This window comes from Eptatretus burgeri, chromosome 4, assembly GCF_056783735.1.
Source record: "Eptatretus burgeri isolate ZD-2024b chromosome 4, Ebu_testis_v1, whole genome shotgun sequence".
Classification (NCBI taxonomy): domain Eukaryota; kingdom Metazoa; phylum Chordata; class Myxini; order Myxiniformes; family Myxinidae; genus Eptatretus; species Eptatretus burgeri.
In genome coordinates, this window is record NC_140964.1 from 126,779,881 (window position 1) to 126,799,900 (window position 20,020).

Sequence of the window (20,020 nt, forward strand, 5' to 3'; positions counted from 1 at the left end):
AGTTTTTATGCTGTCTCAATTTTAGAGAAAAAAAAATAATCAAAATTTTTCTTTTTTAATTAGCATTTTTTAAATTCAAAATCACACTTACATTAACAGAAAATGTACAAACTACACATATAATGACACACAAGTACACTTAATGTGGAAGAAAGTGCCTTCTCAATTACTTTCATTTCAATTTCAGAAAAATATAGAAAATTCGTTTCTGGCAACACTCAACTTCAGTCGCTCCAGCAGCTGTGTGGCTCAGTCTGGTGTGAGCTACCCACTTCGGTGCACGTGAGCAGCAGTATGTCCTGCGTAGTGTCCTCTTTACTACAAGGTGCCCCACAGAAAACCAGGAAATTTGGAACAGTTTATTTAAAACAAAGCAAAAGCAAACTTAGATGTAGTGTAAAACAAAGATACACTTTATTATATTGGTACGAATTCGCACCCACCGGCGTGCGATCGACTGCGTTTTTCTAATAGCAGCCGCATCGCCCACCGGACGGACAATTCAGTCGTGACCTTCCGGAACAACGCCAGAACCCTGTCACGGGTGGGTTCTTAATCCCACCACGGCCTAGCCAATTTTCAACCCGCGCAAAATAGGGTCAATCGCCGAATATCGATATACCTAAGTACTCGCGCGGGTAGCCTACCGGGAGACCGTACCTCGACGCAGGTCGGCTTGGACACGAACCGCTCAAGCGGTCCGTTCCGTTCTTCAGTGATAACCGAGCGGGTATTATCGCCCGACCTCGCCGGATCCGATTCTATTTATCGGGTGTTTAAAACCCAACTAATATTCAGCAGTGCAAGATGGTATTCCAATAGGGGAAAGAGGACGCAACGAACGAGGTACATTTAACCAAGCACATTTATTTACTACGACACACGTGTACAGGGAATACTAAACACGCATGCAGTAAGCAATGCAAACACGTATACAGGCAACGAAAGCACTACAACCGACTATTAGCAATTATCAATGTACAGCACTTACACAGTTCTACTTTATAGACGGCACCACCAACATTCATTCAAAAAAAAAGAAAAGACTACCCTCAAAGACAAGGGAGTCAGACAGGGTCCGTAGACCTTCATACTGTGGAGCCTTTGTGACCGAACGGGCCCCACGAGACCGTTGCAGGTTACCTGCACCCTCGTGATGCTTTGATGGGCGAGTCGCGACGTCTGTCCCCATGGCAGCTCGGATAGCCGCGGCTGACTCGGGCCTTCCACGGGGCCGGCGAGCTCTCTGCGGCGTTCTGCACTCGGACGCGCAGGTTTGCGCCACAGAGCTGGCAGAGCAGCGCCTCCAGTCCGCGTCCCTGGTGCCACGCCCGGACTCCCCACCGACCGCGAGCTCCGACGAACGGGTCGTTCCACAGACAGGCCACCACGAGCCGAAGATCCCGACCAGGAAGAAGAAGCCACCAAAAGAAACCACACACACACGACTTGGCTCCTGCGTGCCCTTATATTCCTCCTGGCTTCTTGCTCCACCCTCCTTCGAGTTCCTCCGGGAAGCTTCGAGAAAAGGGGCATGGGCATTGCCTATGTCCAACCCTCTCGCCCCCCCCCTCGCGGTGCGCGGGGGGGGGGGGCGAGGGAATCGTTACATGGCCCAGGCCTAGGGAGATTCATTCCCCCAAAATGAGGCCCCTCCTTCACATGACCTTTGACCTCTGGCTCGAATCGCACTTCCCCCACACCAAAGCACGGGAAAAGCAGGCGGGAAAATCCGTGCGCCACCGATGTTCCTTCTTGTTTTTCCCTCGCGTTATCGAAATCCCTTGTTCCTTTTCCTCCGCAGAGACGGCCTTCATGAGCGGAGAGGGTTGCGATTTGGTTTGTGGAGAAGGGGATAGGTAGTTGGCGTAGCGGGGAAGGCGGTTAGGTGATTGGCTTAATTGTGGTTGGCGTTGTGGTTGAGGTGATGAGAATGGCATGGTTTGTTGAGAGGCGCGTGTGGTTGTTGTGGTGGGAGGACGGTGGATCTGAAGCGGTTGTTTGAGAGCGACGTTGGTGGTGATGGTTTGGTTGTGGTTGGTGGTTGAGGAAATCGTCATTGTTGTGATGGTGGCGTTGTGAAGGTGGTTGTGGTGATTGGTCCAAAATAACGATAGTAAAGAAAAACGGCTATCTCAAAGATCACAGCCCTGTGACACGAATACATCCCATTAAACAACGGTGGGGAAATCAAACTGAACACAGACTTATCGATCTAATGGAACGAAGGACCTTTATGGTGTTCTGCGAATTTCCACAGCCGTAACACTATGTTAGTTTATTGATATGGTAAAATACGGCAAAATAAATCTCAAAATCTCAAATTTCCTGGTTTTCTGTGGGGCACCCTGTGTGACATTACTGTGATTCACGATGAATCGAAAGTGCAAGAATGACCCAAACAAGTTCTGCTATATCTGTGGTTAAGTGACCATGCCAGACCGGCAGTCTAACATCACACGTTTTGTCAGGAAAAGCTACCACGCATACTTTGGAATGAAACTTGGTGACCAGGACAAAGCCTTTGCCCCTCACATATGCTGCAAAACGTGCGTTGAGAGTCTGCGGCGCTGGAGCCACAAGAAGATTGAGTGTCTGCCTTTTGGTATCGCAATGGTGTGGAGGGAAGGAAGAGATCATACTCATGACTGTTATTTCTGTATGACAAACCTACAAGGTGAGTTTATCAATTTTGTTTGAGTTTAACTTTATGTTTAATAAATTCCCAAACATTCTAAATTGTTTCACTTTATATATCATGTCACCCCTAAGCCAGTGCCTCATGGACCAGGATTTCCAATTCCAGCACCGCCCGAAAATTGCAGACATTCGGCGTCCGATTCCGATGAACAAATGGAAGATGGTGACATATCTGGTACATATCAACCTACGGGCGAGACAAGTCAACCCAAACTCTTTAGCCAAGCGGAGTTGAACGATTTGACACGAGATTTGTGTTTGTCCAAAGAAGCTGCTCAGTTGCTAGGGTCACGACTTCGTGAAAATTGTTTGTTAGCTCCTGAAACTACATTCTCCTGGTACCGCAGCCGTGAAGAAGAGTTTCGAGAATATTTTAGTTCGGACGATGAAGTTTCTCTGGTTTACTGTAGCAACATCACCGGCCTCATTGCAGCTATGGGTTTAGTGTATGATCCTACAGAATGGCGGCTCTTCATCGACTCAAGTAGAAGCTTAAAAGCAGTACTACTCTTCAATGGCAACAAGATCGCGTCTGTTCCGGTCACTCGGTACAGATGACTGAGAACTATAGTAACATGGAGCCTTTGCTAACTGCTTTGACGTACAAAGATCACAATTGGATGATTTGCGGAGACCTAAAGGTATGTTGGTGTCAACCTAGTTACATATATTTTTCTACTTTATTTATTGAAATATTCTTAACATGGATTAAAATATATATTTTTTAATAAACTGGAATAACAAATTTTAAAACAAATATGTGTGTTCTTTATTATTTATAGGTTGTGTCCATGGTGCTGAGTCTACAAGGTGGCTACACCAAATACTCCTGCTTTCTCTGTCTGTGGGACAGCCGAGCAGACAAGCAGCACTATGTACAACGCAACTGGCCAAAAAGATCTAGCCTGGAACCAGGTTCCCACAACGTTGTGTCACACGCTCTTGTGAATCCTCAGAAGATTCTACTTCCACCACTGCACATCAAGCTCGGACTTATGAAGAATTTTGTCAAAGCACTGAACAAAGAAGGTCGAGCTTTCGCTTTCCTGAACAAGAAATTTCCTCGCGTAAGTGAGGCCAAACTGAAAGCGAGGCATTTTTGATGGCCCTCAGATCAGGGAGCTGATGAAAGATCCTAAATTCAACGAAAGTATGGAGAGCAATGAGAGGAATGCCTGGCTCTCATTCAAATCCATTGTGACGAACTTTCTGGGCAATCACCGAAGTCCAGACTATGAATGTGTTGTGGAAGGGCTCCTGCAGAGCTTCCAGGCTCTTGGTGCACGCATGTCCATAAAGATGCATTTTCTCAGCTCGCATTTAGACTACTTTCCGGAAAACTGTGATTATGTCAGCGAGGAGCAAGGAGAACGGTTTCACCAGGATATTCGAGTGATGGAAGAGAAGTACCAGGGCCGATGGGATGTCAACATGCTTGCAGACTACCGTTGGCGCCTCAAGAGAGATGTTACAGATGCGAAACAGATGAAAATCTTTGCGAAAGCCATTTATTCGTCTTGTTGTTTTCCTTCGTCTTTTTAATGTTGAATTTCACATTAATGGTACTTGTGCGTCATTATATGTATAGTTTGTACATTTTCTGTCAATGTAAGTCTGATTTTGAATAAAAAAAACAAATTTGGATTATTTTTTTTTCCCTTAAAATTGAGATAGAATTAAACTTGACAAAAACTTGACCTGATTGAGCGAAATGAGATACATTTCTAAACTCAGCATGCAAAAAGCATATGGGAACCGTTGAGAAAACCTAGACCTCTGAAATAACGCAGACCAGTGTTATCAATGGGAGGGTCGGGGGCTTGGGGTCTTGGAAGAGTGCTTTCACACAAAGGTCACGGTCACTGGTGGGGTCGAGGCCAGGTGTAAGTTGTGCCATTCTGTTGAACACCTGGATCAGAGTGGTGAACGATTTCATCGGCCTGTTGGAAGGAGGAGGAGCAAAAATGATCACATTGAACGTGTTGCTTAGCAACCAAATGTCCAAACTTTCTGTTTCTCCGAATGTTTGTTTCATATTAATAGGGTCGACTCGTAGAGGTATACATTGTTGCTCTGTACGCATTGATGGAAACTTCTCAATCGCAACAGTAAACATGCCATTTCTTCGTGTGCCGCTCCATCGGGCCGACGAGATGAATATGAAGCAAATGGTCACAAAACGTCACGTCACATTCAGCTTGTGACGACCGATGGTCACATGACGTGACAAGCGAATCCAGGGGAAGAACAAGAAGAAGAAGAACAAGCAGCAGCAACTTAACAACCACCACCACCACCACCACCACCACCACCCTCCGTCGAACAAGACCGTTCTCCCCGGTGGACAGACCACAGAGGCCGCTGTGTGTGATTTCCCGTTCACGTTTGGCCCACACCTCGAGCCAAGCTCCCCGAACCGCACGTTTGACGCATTGCAGCCACACATTAACCCAACACCCCCCCCCACATCCTCCCCCCGTCCCCCCACCACAGCCTCCCCTCCCGGTTACGGGAGCCGGGGGGAGTACCTTTGGCCCATGGGCTTTGCGAACGTGTCGGACCGCTCCCAACGTGGCACCGCGTGACGGCGAGGGGAGGGTGTGCCTACTCTACCAACGTGTTGTGGCGACGCGGCTACAGCGTGTGCCGCAGTGTACAGTGCCCAGCTTCGCGTACAGTACATCGGTGTGCAAGCGTACAAGTCGGCCGTGCTGTGAAGTACAGTGTTCGTACAGCGCACAGTGTCCCACAGAGCCGTTTGTACGCGAGCAGCGACATTTTACGCATCGAGCGTTTCACCGCGCGCGCCCCTCATTATTTAAAACCCGTCCGGAGTGAAGGACGTTTCGCTGCCTCGCGCGCCGGAACTCTCCGCCGGTTTAATTGGTGCGGCGCGGAGTGATATGCGCGTAAAGGCGTGTCGCGCGGCGAGCTCGGCGCACTATTTTACGGTCGTGAAAGGGACTTGCGCTTGGCTTGGCGGGGCGAGGACTGTGAGGAGGAAAGTATCTTGAGAGGAAAAGTACCACAAGCTTGCGACATGGTGAGTGTAATGGACTCTCGTTGATGGCTACGTTGCTCCGGTTGTCGAGGATTTCATCGATGCGATCGCTTGAAACGCTCTTTATAATTGTTATAGTTATGATTGTGTGGAGATTTGATTCGCTAAGAAGAATTCGTCGCGGCGGACGGTCGACGATGTGTGCTCGTACGTTCTGTACTTTGTAAATACGTACTTTGGCCTATCGAACGTCCAGGCCCAAAAGAGTTGAACGTTTTATTATATATATATATATATATTTTTTTTTTTTTACTTTTTAAACTGAGACTGTGGTGGATTCACAACCTTCTCCTCAGCCACGGACGCCTTTTGGATTTTTATTTAAATATTTCGTCATTAAATAAATGAATAAGTAAAGAACGGTTTTAATTTGTTGAGGTAATTAACGTGCGCTGAGGTAATTTTTTTTTTTTTCTTCCTGGTTCCACACTCTGTCCGCGATGCCCGGGGAGGGTTACGCGATGGGGTTTACACGTGTCGGTGAAAATGGCTTCATATGCTCCATGAATCCGAACCTACAACCCTCCCACTTCCGGTCTCTCTGGATATTTATTTTATTGTTTATTTATTTAATTGCACCATAGTAGTTGTGGTCTCTGCTCATTAGTTTCTCCTGTGTCCGGTATTCGTGTGCCGAGCCCCCCCCAAACATTGTAACAATTCCCAGGATAGTCGAGTTTGGTGGGTTTTTTTTTTCCGATGTTCTGTGTTTTGTTTTGTTTTGTTTGTTTCATGCCTTCCTCATGCGGAGTTACTGTGTTCACGAGTCCACATCCATCTTGGGAACTGCGCCTCTGAGAGCTGTGACAGAGGAGGGAGAGATCGAGGATATGCTGTCGATGTGATTTCATGGAAAAGCTGAAATTCGACAAAAATGGACGCACTGGGTTCTTCTATTTTGGGGGGGGGGGAAGGGGGGGCAGTGTTGTGTGGTTCTTGTTTTCTGATGTCGAGTGAGTGTTGTTGTACTAAGGTAACACTCATTGAACCATAACTTTTTGCTTTGGGCTGTGAGTGAAGGAGGGGTGCAAGTTGGGTGGGTTGTGGGAGGGAGGAGCAACGTGGGAGGGAGGAGCAACGTGGGAGGGAGGAGCAACGTGGGAGGGAGGAGCAACGTGAAAGGGTGGGAGGGAGTATCTACGTGAAAGGGTGGGAGGGAGTATCTACGTGAAAGGGTGGGAGGGAGGAGCTACGTGAAAGGGTGGGAGGGAGGAGCAACGTGAAAGGGTGGGAGGGAGGATCTACGTGAAAGGGTGGGAGGGAGGATCTACGTGAAAGGGTGGGAGGGAGGATCTACGTGAAAGGGTGGGAGGGAGGATCTACGTGAAAGGGTGGGAGGGAGTATCTACGTGAAAGGGTGGGAGGGAGTATCTACGTGGGAGGGAGGAGCTACGTGAAAGGGTGGGAGGGAGGAGCAACGTGAAAGGGTGGGAGGGAGGATCTACGTGAAAGGGTGGGAGGGAGGAGCAACGTGAAAGGGTGGGAGGGAGGAGCAACGTGAAAGGGTGGGAGGGAGGATCTACGTGAAAGGGTGGGAGGGAGGAGCAACGTGAAAGGGTGGGAGGGAGGAGCAACGTGAAAGGGTGGGAGGGAGGAGCAACGTGAAAGGCTGGGAGGGAGGAGCAACGTGAAAGTGTGTGAGGGCGGATCTACGTGAAAGGGTGGGAGAGAGGATGTACGTGAAAGGGTGGGAGGGAGGATCTACGTGAAAGGGTGGGAGGGAGGATCTACGTGAAAGGGTGGGAGGGAGGATCTACGTGAAAGGGTGGGAGGGAGGATCTACGTGAAAGGGTGGGAGGGAGGATCTACGTGAAAGGGTGGGAGGTAGGATCTACGTGAAAGGGTGGGAGGGAGGATCTACGTGAAAGGGTGGGAGGGAGGATCTACGTGAAAGGGTGGGAGGGAGGATCTACGTGAAAGGGTGGGAGGGAGGATCTACGTGAAAGGGTGGGAGGGAGGATCTACGTGAAAGGGTGGGAGGGAGGATCTACGTGAAAGGGTGGGAGGGAGGATCTACGTGAAAGGGTGGGAGGGAGGATCTACGTGAAAGGGTGGGAGGGAGGAGCAACGTGAAAGGGTGGGAGGGAGGATCTACGTGAAAGGGTGGGAGGGAGGATCTCCGTGAAAGGGTGGGAGGGAGGGGCTACGTGAACGGGTGGGAGGGGGGAGCACCGTGAAAGGGTGGGAGGGAGGATCTACGTGAAAGGGTGGGAGGGAGGAGCAACGTGAAAGGGTGAGAGGGAGGAGCAACGTGAAAGGGTGGGAGGGAGGAGCAACGTGAAAGGGTGGGAGGGAGGAGCAACGTGAAAGGGTGGGAGGGAGGAGCAACGTGAAAGGGTGGGAGGGAGGAGCAACGTGAAAGGGTGGGAGGGAGGAGCAACGTGAAAGGGTGGGAGGGAGGATCTACGTGAAAGGGTGTGAGGGTGGTGGTAGTATGGAGGAGTTCATAAAGAGTGTGTGGAGGTACTCCTGAGGCGTTTCCAAGTGATTGATAAATATCCCATCAAAGCACCAACGTCGTGAGCCACTTCACTTCATCCAAACTGACTGCTTCCTGTTCCATTCCATGTGGAAAAACCGGTTTGATGACATTCCAACCCTCTGTGTTGTAGTGCAAGGGGCTCACACCGCATCAATACCAACCCACAGGATTCCTGCTTTGGTCCGCAAGCGAAATAGCTAGCTGAGAAGGGTGAAGATTATGATAACCCTCCAGTCTTGTAAACTCCGCACGCACGCGCACACACACAGCCGGAGGACCGTCCTTTTAAAATATTCTTTAAAAAAAAAATCACTGCAGATCAAAATGCTCGGAGAGAACATGTCGAGCGAGCGACCACTGAAACCGCATCACAAGTAGAAACTTGTGATTATATTATCGTGCTGACTGCTTTTGATCAAAGCTTGATAACTTATAAAGTATGTAATAGATGTTGAAATGTTCTACTCTTTTTTTTATTTTTTATAAACATGTTCGTTCCTCTTTACATCAGGTACAGGTGAGGAGGAATTTTTGTGCGTTCATTACTAAGAGGCTATCGATGTCGGTTCATTCAATTCACTGCCCCTCTGTGGGGTGCGGTTGTGGTGGCATTCTTACTGTGCCTGCCAGTGGAAGTATGGGTGGTGTACTGATTATCTTTGTTGTACATGAGGGGCTGCCTGCTGTGTGGTGGTCACCGCGATAATGTAAAGAGATGACGACCTCGTTGCCTTTTCCTTGATTTGATGATCGTTAGCTGTTCCTTTCTATTTGCACTGCTGGTGCTGACAAAGTGGGTTCTTGGCAAGGGTTGCCATTGTCTTCTCAGCAGTCGTTGGGGCAAGGAATTTGTGATTTCTTCAGTGTCAGCGACTGCTCGCCTGCTTCTCACGAGGATACCGTGGGATATTTGTCATCCACCAACTCGTGCCGGCACACGGCGCTCCCAGTTTAACGTCTGTCCAAGGGACACATTGCTGAATCTCCCACTCTACTTGTGAAACACCAGGATGGCAGTTCACACCTGGATTGGAATTCAAATGCAGGCTCGACTGCTTAGAGCTCCTGTTAGTTTTGTGGTTGTTTGCACTTTTGATGAAATGGTGAACCACATTGATGCGTGGCTAACCTGACCAAGCTCGAGCAGGTGTGATCTTATCATGATCACCACACAGCAAGAAGGTGCAAGAACAGTAGAATCGTTGCCCCCGCCCCTGAGGCCGGGTCAAAAGGTGAAATGCCAAAAAAAACAATTTTCCGGCATGCATTCATTCAGTCTCGAAATAATAATTCCAGCAATCTCTGTATGTGTGTCTGCGACCACCGTTTCTCGACAACCCCTGGTCCGATCTAATTGAAACTTACCAGGAATATTGCTGGGGACCTGAGGATGTGCCTTTTCAAGGTTTGATATTAATCGGACAAGCGGTTCCCAAGTTACGGCCATTTATCAACCAATGACAGGACACGGTGATATGATGTCACTACTGACGTCACAATTGTTTTTTTTGCATGATTGACGTCATATCAAACGAAGAAGAATTGTGGTGTCACAATCAACACTGGGGACCTGAGTGTGCCTTTTCAAGGTTTAATATCGATCTTCATCCGTTTCAGCCTGGAGGCCACGCACGTCCGGGCATGCACCTACAGGCCCGCACCTACAGGCCCGCACCTACGGGCCCGCACTAGTTCTCGAAATTTGGTATCTGGTCATTCTTGGTGAATTTTTTTTTTTTTTTGCCATCTTTCAACTTTGCTTTCGGTGGTGGTGTCAGGATTTCCGATGGCGGGGCCTTTGACTTGTAATGAAACTGCGTTTAAAACGACAGTGAAGTTTATTTGCTAACTCCAGCTCCCCACTTGGTTTGCAAAATGTTGTAGACCTCGCTAAAGATGGTGTGGATGTTTGGTTTGTGGCTTTTTTCCTCACCACAAATAGAAATAGGCATGGCCTCTCTGATATCCTGATGACTGGGATTTGGGGTGGCACATGTTATGATTATATGGTGGAATGACTGGTGAGGTGAGGTGGTTTACGAATGTGGTAAGTGAATGTAGCTTGAGTACAGAACTGTAAATGTTTGAGAAAGGGGGGGGGGGAGTGTGGAGCGGTGAATGATGGTTTGTGAGTGAGATTGGAATACTGACTTGTTCGAGAGTGAAGGTTTGGGAATTGATTTGAGAACAATGGGAAGGTTATAATGACAATCACAACACATTTCCCTGTTCATGATATGAGGGGATGAGTAACAACTAAACAGAATCACGATGGAAATAAATAAAGTCCAGGGTCCCAAAGACCATCATGGGTGGCACGGATGAATGTATATATATATATATGTATATATATGTATATATATATATATATATATATATATATATATATATATATATATATATATATATATATATATATATATATATATATATATATGAGTAATACCATCCTCATGTTGGTCCGCACAAACTTCAAGAGTGAACTTTGTGATCCCTTCTTATCAAACTCGGCCATCATTTTCAGTACCCTTTGGGAATCAAGGATAGTTAGCATATTTTGCTGCTCCTTCAACATCTCTTGTTGCAGGTGTTGAACACAACTTTGGTCAAGCTGCTGTGCTGCCTCTACACATGGCCCCTTCAGATGACGATCATCTAGGAAGAATTCTTCTACATAGAGATCATAGAGGACCTGGACTGAAGTCGTGTGTGCTTCCAGGGCTCTTTTCATGTGCTTGGCTTCCAGGATCTGTCTTGTTGTGGTTGGACCAAAGATGTCAGCTTCACTCCAAGCCTCGTCAAGCCCACTGTCTTCGATGGCATTCCCAGCTGCCCGCAATGCAGCCATCACAGTATGCATCTCTCACCCAGTCTCAGCACCCACTTGCCCTTGCAATCATCCCTTGTCATCTCAAGCTGTTTGGCTCGTTCATATAAGGCCATGTCCAAGGTGATAACCGTCTTCCTGTTAGGTCCCATGACCATGCAATTGGTTTGTAGTGTCTGTTTCAGGACTGTGATGAGTGTTTGCCATTCATGGGCAGGGCACTAACCTCTGTCAAAGGTTTTTCAGATGACAGGAGAGAGTTGTAGGCTGCCCAGGTAGGGATGTTATGACATTTGCCACTGCCACCCTGTTGACGTGCTGGCTGTTCTGGATCTTGCATGGCTGTTGACTCACCAAGGAAAGTTGCGGCAGTTGGCTGCTATGATCCTCAGGAACTGCAGGTTGGTTGATATCCATGGCTTGAACATCCCTGGGAGCCTGTTGATCGTCTGGTGGACTGATATCCACGGCCTGGACATCCTGAGGCACATTTTGATTGTCTGGTGTGATGACATCCATGGCTTGAATGTCCCTGGCTTCAGTAGTGCGCATGATTGCCCTAGAAAGTAGCCACACAGAGTCTTGTGCAGAATAGGGTTTGATTGCTCCAACATTTGCTCCTGGATGGAATCCAGCGATGATGGTACCTTCAGCTGCCTTTGCATTAGGTGCATGGCAGCAGATGAAGTCTGGGTCAGTCAGGCCCTTCAGGGAGCGGTCCCTGGCTTTTTGGTCATTCAGCCTCAACTTCCTTGTGCTCTGTGGGTCAATCGAAGGTTTTTTGCATTGATACAGTGCAGTGGCTGTTGCATGTAGGGTCCGCTTCCCATCTGTTGTGTCCTCATTGAAGTCACTGTTGTTGATGGCAAAGAAAATGAATGTCCCCTTGCACATTGTTGCTGGCAAATATGCTCCTTGTTCCTGGGTTGCCTCTACAGGTCCCCCTAACAAACGGACGAAAACGTGGTCAGATGGATGGAAAACCAGTCATTGTTGTTATATTACAAAAACAGCTAAAATTGAAGAAAAGGCGACCAAAATTAAAACCAACACTAATTACGGTCGCAAAACCAAATATAACCGAAACCAACACGTTTATTCTACACGCAAGAACGGTCGTGACGGACACAAGAACGGTCAATCCCGTAATAAAACGGTGGGGAATGGATGCAACATCGGTTATTTCCGTCACAAAGCGAAAGCGACCATTCCGGTTACCAGAACGTGGGAAACATGGCGGCTTGAAAACTTCTTGTAGTTATGGTAAGTTAACTTTAACATAGTCTGCCTTGTATATATCATGTCTGTTAATGAAAACCCATTGTGGTACGGGATATTATACAAGCAGCGATAAATGCGCCCTCTTGACTTAATGTGTGGCTGATATTTCGTAAAAATTCGTGCCCCCATGCTGCAGCAATCAGTGACGATTGATCGTTTATATGTGTAAGAGGTACGTTTGATAGTCATAATAAGTTGTAAATTCCAATAAAATAACAAAGTTAAAATGAAGTAAAAAGATCCCATACACGATCCCCTATGTTGAACTGGGCATTCACAACTAGCGATCCTACACTCGGGGGCTCGAAATACAGGCAAACCAAACATTATCGTCAAAACAAAAATTAGGTTTAATAAATTGTTAAAACTACATCAGGTACTACCCACTATATATTATCTATATTAAATTTATGTTCGAGGCACAAGCACTAAAAATGTACATACCGTAACAGGTCGTTCCACTGCATCAGCCATCTTGCTCACACTACAGTAACTGGAATGAACCGCTTTTGTTTCGGTCTCAGACTATTCGCGACAGAAATAACCGTTCATGCTTCCGTTCCCCACCGTTCTATTTCGGGATTTTGTGTGTTTATTTCTGTTACAACCGTTTTTGTTTCCGTCACAACCGTTCTTGTGTGTAGAAAAAAACGTGTTGGTTACCATTATATTTGCTATTATGACCGTAATTACTGTGTTGACTTCAATTTCGGTCGCTTTTTCTTCAATTTTAGCTGTTTTTGTAACAAGAATGACGGGTTTTCCTTCCGTCTGACCACGTTTGCGTCCGTTTGTTAGGGGGGCCTGCTCTATGACTCTGTTGGCCAGTTGGGTTTCAAGCCTCAGGATCCTTGTGTAATCTACAGAGAGGCCAAACCCATGCAGGAATTCAAGGAGCTTCTTGCTCCGAGTGGACTGATGAACTGCAATGCCAACAGAGAGCAGTTGTGGCCATTCCAAACAATGGTGGAATGGAGCATCTGGTTGTTTTGTTTTGGCTTGTATGTGACTTGGCACTTTGACCTGCAGCAATACATGATGTTCTGACTGATAGAACATCTCTGAATGGTGGCAGAACGGACTGTCTTTTTCAATGTTTGCAGCTGGTCCTGCAACCAACCAGTGAATGAAGGCAGAGTGCTTTTGGAACATGTTCAGCATCTTCATTGCTCAGTTTTCCTTTGAATTCCCATGGGTGCTTGTTCTGGGCAGTAATGGCAGCTCTGAGTTCAGAAGCCCTCTCGAACAGTTGCCTAATGTCACTTTCAGTAGTCTTTGCCAGAGCATCCTCCAAAGCCGCATCGCAGACAGCTGTTGCAAACACATGGTCTGACTCATTCCGCCGTTTCGATTTCATGAAATGGACATCATCGATTTGAGAGGTGATCTTCTCCTTGATATCTCGTGTAGATGGCTTCATGTGTACACCATTGGATTCAAGCATATGAGAGTAGGCCGACTTGAGGTCTGTCATGGTGACAACTTCTCCAGCCTGGAGCAGAGTGCGAACTAGGCTGACACACTCAATGTCTGAGACTACTTTGCTAACATTAGCTTCTTGCTGTGTATACGCTTTGTCCTCACTGCTGCTGGTTGCACCACGCTGGACATTGTGAACCCAGCATGAGAGGTGGTTCCCAAGTGGTGGTGAGAGGTGGTTCCCATCCGGTGACTTTACATCAATTGCACGAGCATCGTCCTTGGTGATGGCGGCACTTAGCTGCACCTTCCAAGTTTGATTCTTGCTTTCATCAACAGCCCTTTGCAGTTGTATCCTTGCACTGAATGTACACGCCTCATGAGCTGGCTCCTTCCTGTCTTCTTGGCAGAAGAAACACTGCTTTGCATTGAAATGAGATGTTGCTGAACGTGTGAAGTGAAGAGTCACTTTCAGCAGAGTCTGATACACTAGTGGCTGCAGAAGAAGGCCATCCACGCCTCTACTGTGGATGCTGACTCTCTTCTTCTTGGTAGGTCTTCTGGTATCGTGCCTTGGCATGCTTAAGGTGACCACTGTGACAAGTAGATCCATAACATTTTCTGTGCCACTTTGCTTTCATATCTTTTAGAATGACGGCAGTGTACCCATGCAATTGCCCACTGATCTGTGCATAATCAGCATCTCCATACTGTCCTCTTTTGTGCACAAACTGGAGGAACTTTGAATAGGCTTCCTCTGATGGTTCAGACACTAGGACACCAGTGCCAGGCTCCTTACACTGAATACACAGTTTGAAATCAGTTTCTGGTCTTGGTTTCTTACTGGTACTTGTCTCCATCTTGTGTGACTGCTCCTAATGGCTCATGCACTTCAATCTGCAACACACAAAATTTCGGGTGAATGTACATTGTACAGTCATTTGCAGAAGTTTAGGACCACCCTGAGAAAATGTCAGCCCGTTGAACCTCTGTCCGAGATGTTTTTTGCCCATTTTTCCGCAGGGCCAAAATCGCAAAAAAAAAAATATATATATATATCAGAATTCACAACAGACACCTGCCAATGGTTCGAGAAGCAAGTACAAGCATGCGGGTGACGCGACATCTATGAGTGGATGATGCAATACCTGTCCATGGTTGCCAAATTGACATTTTCTCAGGGTGGTCCTAAACTTTTGCAAATGATTGTAGATGTGAATTTCTTATTTCTAAGGCCTTGACTGTCATGCAAAAGTTAGCTGAAGAGGAGAAAGTGAGATCTCGCTATTATATGCTGGTTTGGATGGGTCGTGGCTGTGAAGTTCAACAAGAAGTTGGTTGTATGATCATAAACAGGATAAACAGACATTCTGTAATGAAGACACTGTTAGTTCAGATTGAATATTTGTCAGAAACACTTTAGAAAACACAATAACATTCTGGCACTCCAGACTCTGAGATAAAGCGTGATTAATACAGTACGTTGGGTCAAAAATGACCTTTCAGCTTTGACGTGTCAAGGTTACTGAAGGTCCACAGAAAAAAAAGACGACATTTTTCCACTTCCTGGCAATGCTCAGAACACATTCATAATAGTTGCAAAAAATTAACATGCAAAACCAACGGGAATCCCAATCTGTTACGTTGGCCCCCCACTATATTCTAACTTCCCCCATACTGTCTCTGCATGTTGAGTCTCTTGGAGCCCACTACGTCAAGTCTTAATCCCCCCCCCCCCAAGAGAAAAAGTAAGTCTGTGGGAACCTCAGTGCGAGTTTGAAATGCGGAGATTTGAAATCCTCGGAGATTATAACACGTGCGGGAGGGGCAGGGCGCAATGGCGGAGGGACCGAGGCACGGGGAAGCACAGCACAAGGGCACTGCATCATGACAGCACAAGGGGAGTTTATACTCAAACCTGACTACAAATACATGGATACATTGACTTGAAATAAACAAATATTTCCATAAGGACAATAATTGAAAAGATAATGATAAAACATGTGAAGTAAATTAATCCTAAAGTCGAGGCGCCTCTTCACACAGACTCAAATACAGACAACGGGGAAACAAAATAAAAAGAAAGCCCTTCCTTTCAACTATGCTTGTAGTTCGCATGGCCCAGAGCTGGTCTTTGTGGAATTTGTAATTGAGTCGCTTCTATTCGCACGTGCAGACGCGCGCAACAAAATGGCGCTTCTCTCGTAGCGGGACAAACACATACCAGGCAATTCGTGAGCGGCACTCCACACCAAAGCTCAGAGACTCAGTGCAACGGCTTCGTGTGCCGATCGTCCTCACCGGCCCCACCAAGAGTCAAAGGCCAGCATCTTGTGTCAACACGAATACAAGGGTCGTGTCGTCCTCGGCGTGCTCTCGTATCTACAAAATCTGCAACCACCTACCTCTCGATCACGCCTTCATACCCTCTGCCGCCAGGGCGTGGCCTGCTCGCACGAAACCCGGGAAGGTGGGACTTCTGCCCACTCGGCTTGCTTATGACATGCCCATCAATTATCAGCCTCGGGGGGGGGGGGGTATGACTTCACCCGTTGTCACCCTTTGAAGGCTTCTCTGTGCCTCCGTCCCTCCACCATTGCACCCTGCTCCTCCCGCACGTGTTATAATCTCCGAGGATCAGTGTCCACCTCCTATTGATAAGGAACTGCTCGACCGGCCGGGGGCTGGCGGTATTAACTGCCCATCACTACAAATTTGGTCGGGGGGGGGGTGGTGAGGTTAACCTGGGCCGGTCACCGCTGCGACAATGTGTTTACATGATTGCTAATTAATTTAAGGCCTTCTACTGGGCCTCAATCTATGCTACTGTGATTTACCATCTCACAAATGTGATTGTTTTGTAGCATGATATTCCAAAACGTTGTGGATGAGTTGGGTAGATGACCCAGAACAAGTTCATTAGATTTTGTTTCAGGTCCAGATGCAGATCCAACTCATCAGGGGGATACTAAGCCTGGTGTTGGCTTAACAGTTTGGGTGGGTGGCTGAAGATCTTGGGGTCTTGAGTTCATGCCCCCATCATACCAATGAATTAACACCAGTCGGGTTGACTCGGCCTGCCATCTTTCCGAGGTCGGCAAAATGAGTACCATCGTTCTGGTAATGGGACAGTGCATCACCGGCACAGCCACACCCCCAGAAAATGATGCAGCCATAGGCTGCATATGATTATATATATATATATATATATATATATATATATATATATATATATATATATATATATATATATATATATATATGACCCTGGTGTTGGCGCAGTGGTTAGGGCAGCGGCTTGGGATCCAAAAGGTCCTGAGTTCAAGCCCCGTTGGGCCACTGAATTAATACACCAGGGGGTTGACTCAGCCTGTCATCCTTCCGAGGTCGGCGAAATGAGTACCAGTATACTGGGCCGGAGTATACCCCGGTTAAAATAGGTGTACCATATCCCTGTGTTGTAAGAGGCGACCAGGGTTGCGTCAGGAAGGGCATCCGGCGTAAAACATGTGCCAAATCACTATGCGGATCATATGGATGATCCGCTGTGGCGACCCCGAAAGGGAGCAGCCGAAAGAAGAAGATATATATATATATATATATATATATATATATATATATATATATATATATATATATATATATATATATATATATATATATATATATATATATATATATATATATATATATATATATATATATATATATATATATATATATATATATATATATATACATATATACATATATACATATATACATATATACATATATACATATATACATATATACATATATACATATATACATATATACATATATACATATACATATACATACACACATCAAGGGGAAGGGCACTCGGTAAAGCGTATACCTCCGCCACGCAATGCCTGATCCACAAGAACATATCCGGCCCAATACATTTTTCAAATATCATGTGTATAGTTTTTTTTGGCCCCATCTCTGCATGGTCAAGACTCGCTTTAAAAATTAAACAATTATCGGATCCAGATCTTCACCAAAATCGAATCGATTCGTCCTTGCCGTACATTCAACCTGTCCACAAAGTTCCGTCTGAATCTGTCCACAGCTTTTTGAGATATTGTGCTTTCTGTCATTTTTGGTGCCATCTCTCAATGGTGAAGAATCATTTGAAAAATTCTAGTATCTGGAACCAGATCTTCACCAAAATCTAATCAGTTCGTCCTTGTCACACACCCAACCTATCCAAATCTGTCAACTTTTTGAGATATCCTGCGCACACACTCACTCACTCACTCACTCACTCACTCACTCACTCACTCACTCACTCACTCACTCACTCACTCACTCACTCACTCACTCACTCACTCACTCACTCACTCACTCACTCACTCACTCACACACACGGTGTCGAAACATAACCTCCTTCACCTTTGGTGGTGGAGGTAAAAAAAAGTGGGGTCCAAAAGGTAAACTGTTCAGCCTGGCAGAGGGAGGTGTGTGTGTGTGTGCTCTACCGCATGCTGTTCTAATTGCTTCTGTCAGAATATTTGTGAAAGGAATTGAAAGCAAATAATTTCCACCAGTTATTTCAGATCGATTCAAACACTTAATTGATTTGCAATTCAGTTGTATTGTACAAAATGAAAATGTGATATGGGTTTGTATTCACGTTTGCAATTGATATTGAAGGACTTTGAGGTTTCTATCTGCAACAGTGTCACATGAAAGAATGTGTTTATGGCCTTTTGCAAAGTTTATATTGTAAATATGTTTCAGAATCGGTTAACTTTTCTGTCAGGAAGTTGTCTGTTGTACCTCTTTAATTTGGATGAATGAACATTTCTTTACTTGCATTATTTTTTCCCAAACATAATTCTGTGATGTGGTTTAAAAAAAATAAAAACCAAAGCTTGGGGCAATTATTTCACAATCATTAATGAATGGCTGAAAGTTACTTCAGGATATGAAACCTTTCCTTTATATTAGTCCATGGGCCAAACCTGAAAATTTGACTCATCGGTACCATCTCTGGTGGCAAAGTCTCACTTTTTTGATGGTTTTGGACCTACAGATGAGGAATTGAGGTGATAGCAGTGTGAAATTGGCAGCTTTATGGTAGTTTTCACCTCTCAAACATGACCCTACCACTATATTTTGAAGACCAAAATTTGGGGGTAGGGGAAACTAAAATGACTGTAGTTTCGCTCTGGATGGGTCAATCGTAACAATATACCACTCATAATGTCTGTCTATGTAAACCTCTATCTAAATCAAGGTTTATGCAAAATATTGCATTATGGTCACCAATTTTAGGGTTTGCCCAAAATTGACCATAGGGCAAGTCATGTTGCTCAAATAAAGTAACAAATTATCGAATGGTGATTTAAACACTTGGAATGCATATTTTAGAGGTCTACAGGTGATTCTAAGGGGATATTATTGAGTTGCTTTTGCAAAATTTTATTTCAGAGCAATTGGTTTTGAACCGTTTCTTGTGAATGCCTAAAATCCAGGGTTTCGTGGGTATGGGAAACCCTAATGACTGGAGCTTTGGAGTGGATAGGGCAAATTTGATAATCTACCACTCAAATTGTATGTCTATGTACCCTCTATCATAATCACACTAGATTATGCAAATTATGTCTATGTAGGTCACAAATTTTAGAGGCTGCCAAAATCGTCTTTGGCACAACTTATTTGACAAAAACAAAGTTGTAAAAATGAACAAAAAGTAATATCAACTTCCAGAAATTATATTTTAGATGTCTTTAGGTAATGTTGAGGGCTTGGAAAGTAACCTCAGTATTTTGAGTTCTCAATCTTCGTCATTGTCATCGTCTTCGTCGCAATCTGATTCAATATCAACTGTCATCTCTAGTTCATCCTCCTCATTTCGTTGGTTTACGCACGTTTGTAATTTACACATCGGTGTACATTTCAACCCATTGTCTATGCAGCCACACTCTCCCTTTTTGTAAACTCGTTTGCACTGGCAGGCCATCATTTATAACACAGCTTCAGGTACCGGAGTTCTGGCCATCCAGTCGATGGCAATTGAACTGCTATCATCTTTTACCCATCCATTTCCCTCTGGATCAGGAATTGCTCATTTTTGTCTCCAGGCTTCGCTTCCAAATTCCTGCCTGGTAATTGGCACGGAGGGCATGCTTTGTTTGACTATCTTTACAAGGTGGAAGAAGGGTTGACTCTCTTTCCCCTCTTTTGGCAAAGAACACCTCTTATTGGAGTTTATTTACCT

General features: G+C 45.7%; 1 protein-coding gene, 2 long non-coding RNA genes and 1 pseudogene across 3 annotated transcripts in view; 1 reads left to right on the top strand and 3 right to left on the bottom strand.

Annotated features, from left to right (window-relative positions):
* LOC147029059 (uncharacterized) overlaps positions 1 to 20,020 on the bottom strand; it is a 75,132-nt gene that overhangs the window by 8,181 nt on the left and 46,931 nt on the right. The window lies entirely within an intron of this gene.
* Positions 848 to 5,282, bottom strand: LOC147029060 (uncharacterized). Its single transcript, XR_015057817.1, has 2 exons — positions 5,229 to 5,282; positions 848 to 4,640 (listed from the first exon to the last, which is right to left on the bottom strand). It is a non-coding gene; the product is annotated as an uncharacterized LOC147029060 (long non-coding RNA).
* LOC147029061 (calmodulin-1-like) overlaps positions 5,644 to 20,020 on the top strand; it is a 37,854-nt gene continuing 23,477 nt past the window's right edge. The window contains exon 1 of the mRNA XM_085879986.1: positions 5,644 to 5,743. Within this exon, the coding sequence (XP_085736112.1) occupies positions 5,741 to 5,743 (3 nt within the window). The 5' untranslated portion in view covers positions 5,644 to 5,740. The remainder of the gene's footprint in view (positions 5,744 to 20,020) is intronic.
* On the bottom strand, positions 13,299 to 14,689 carry LOC147029062 (uncharacterized; annotated as a pseudogene).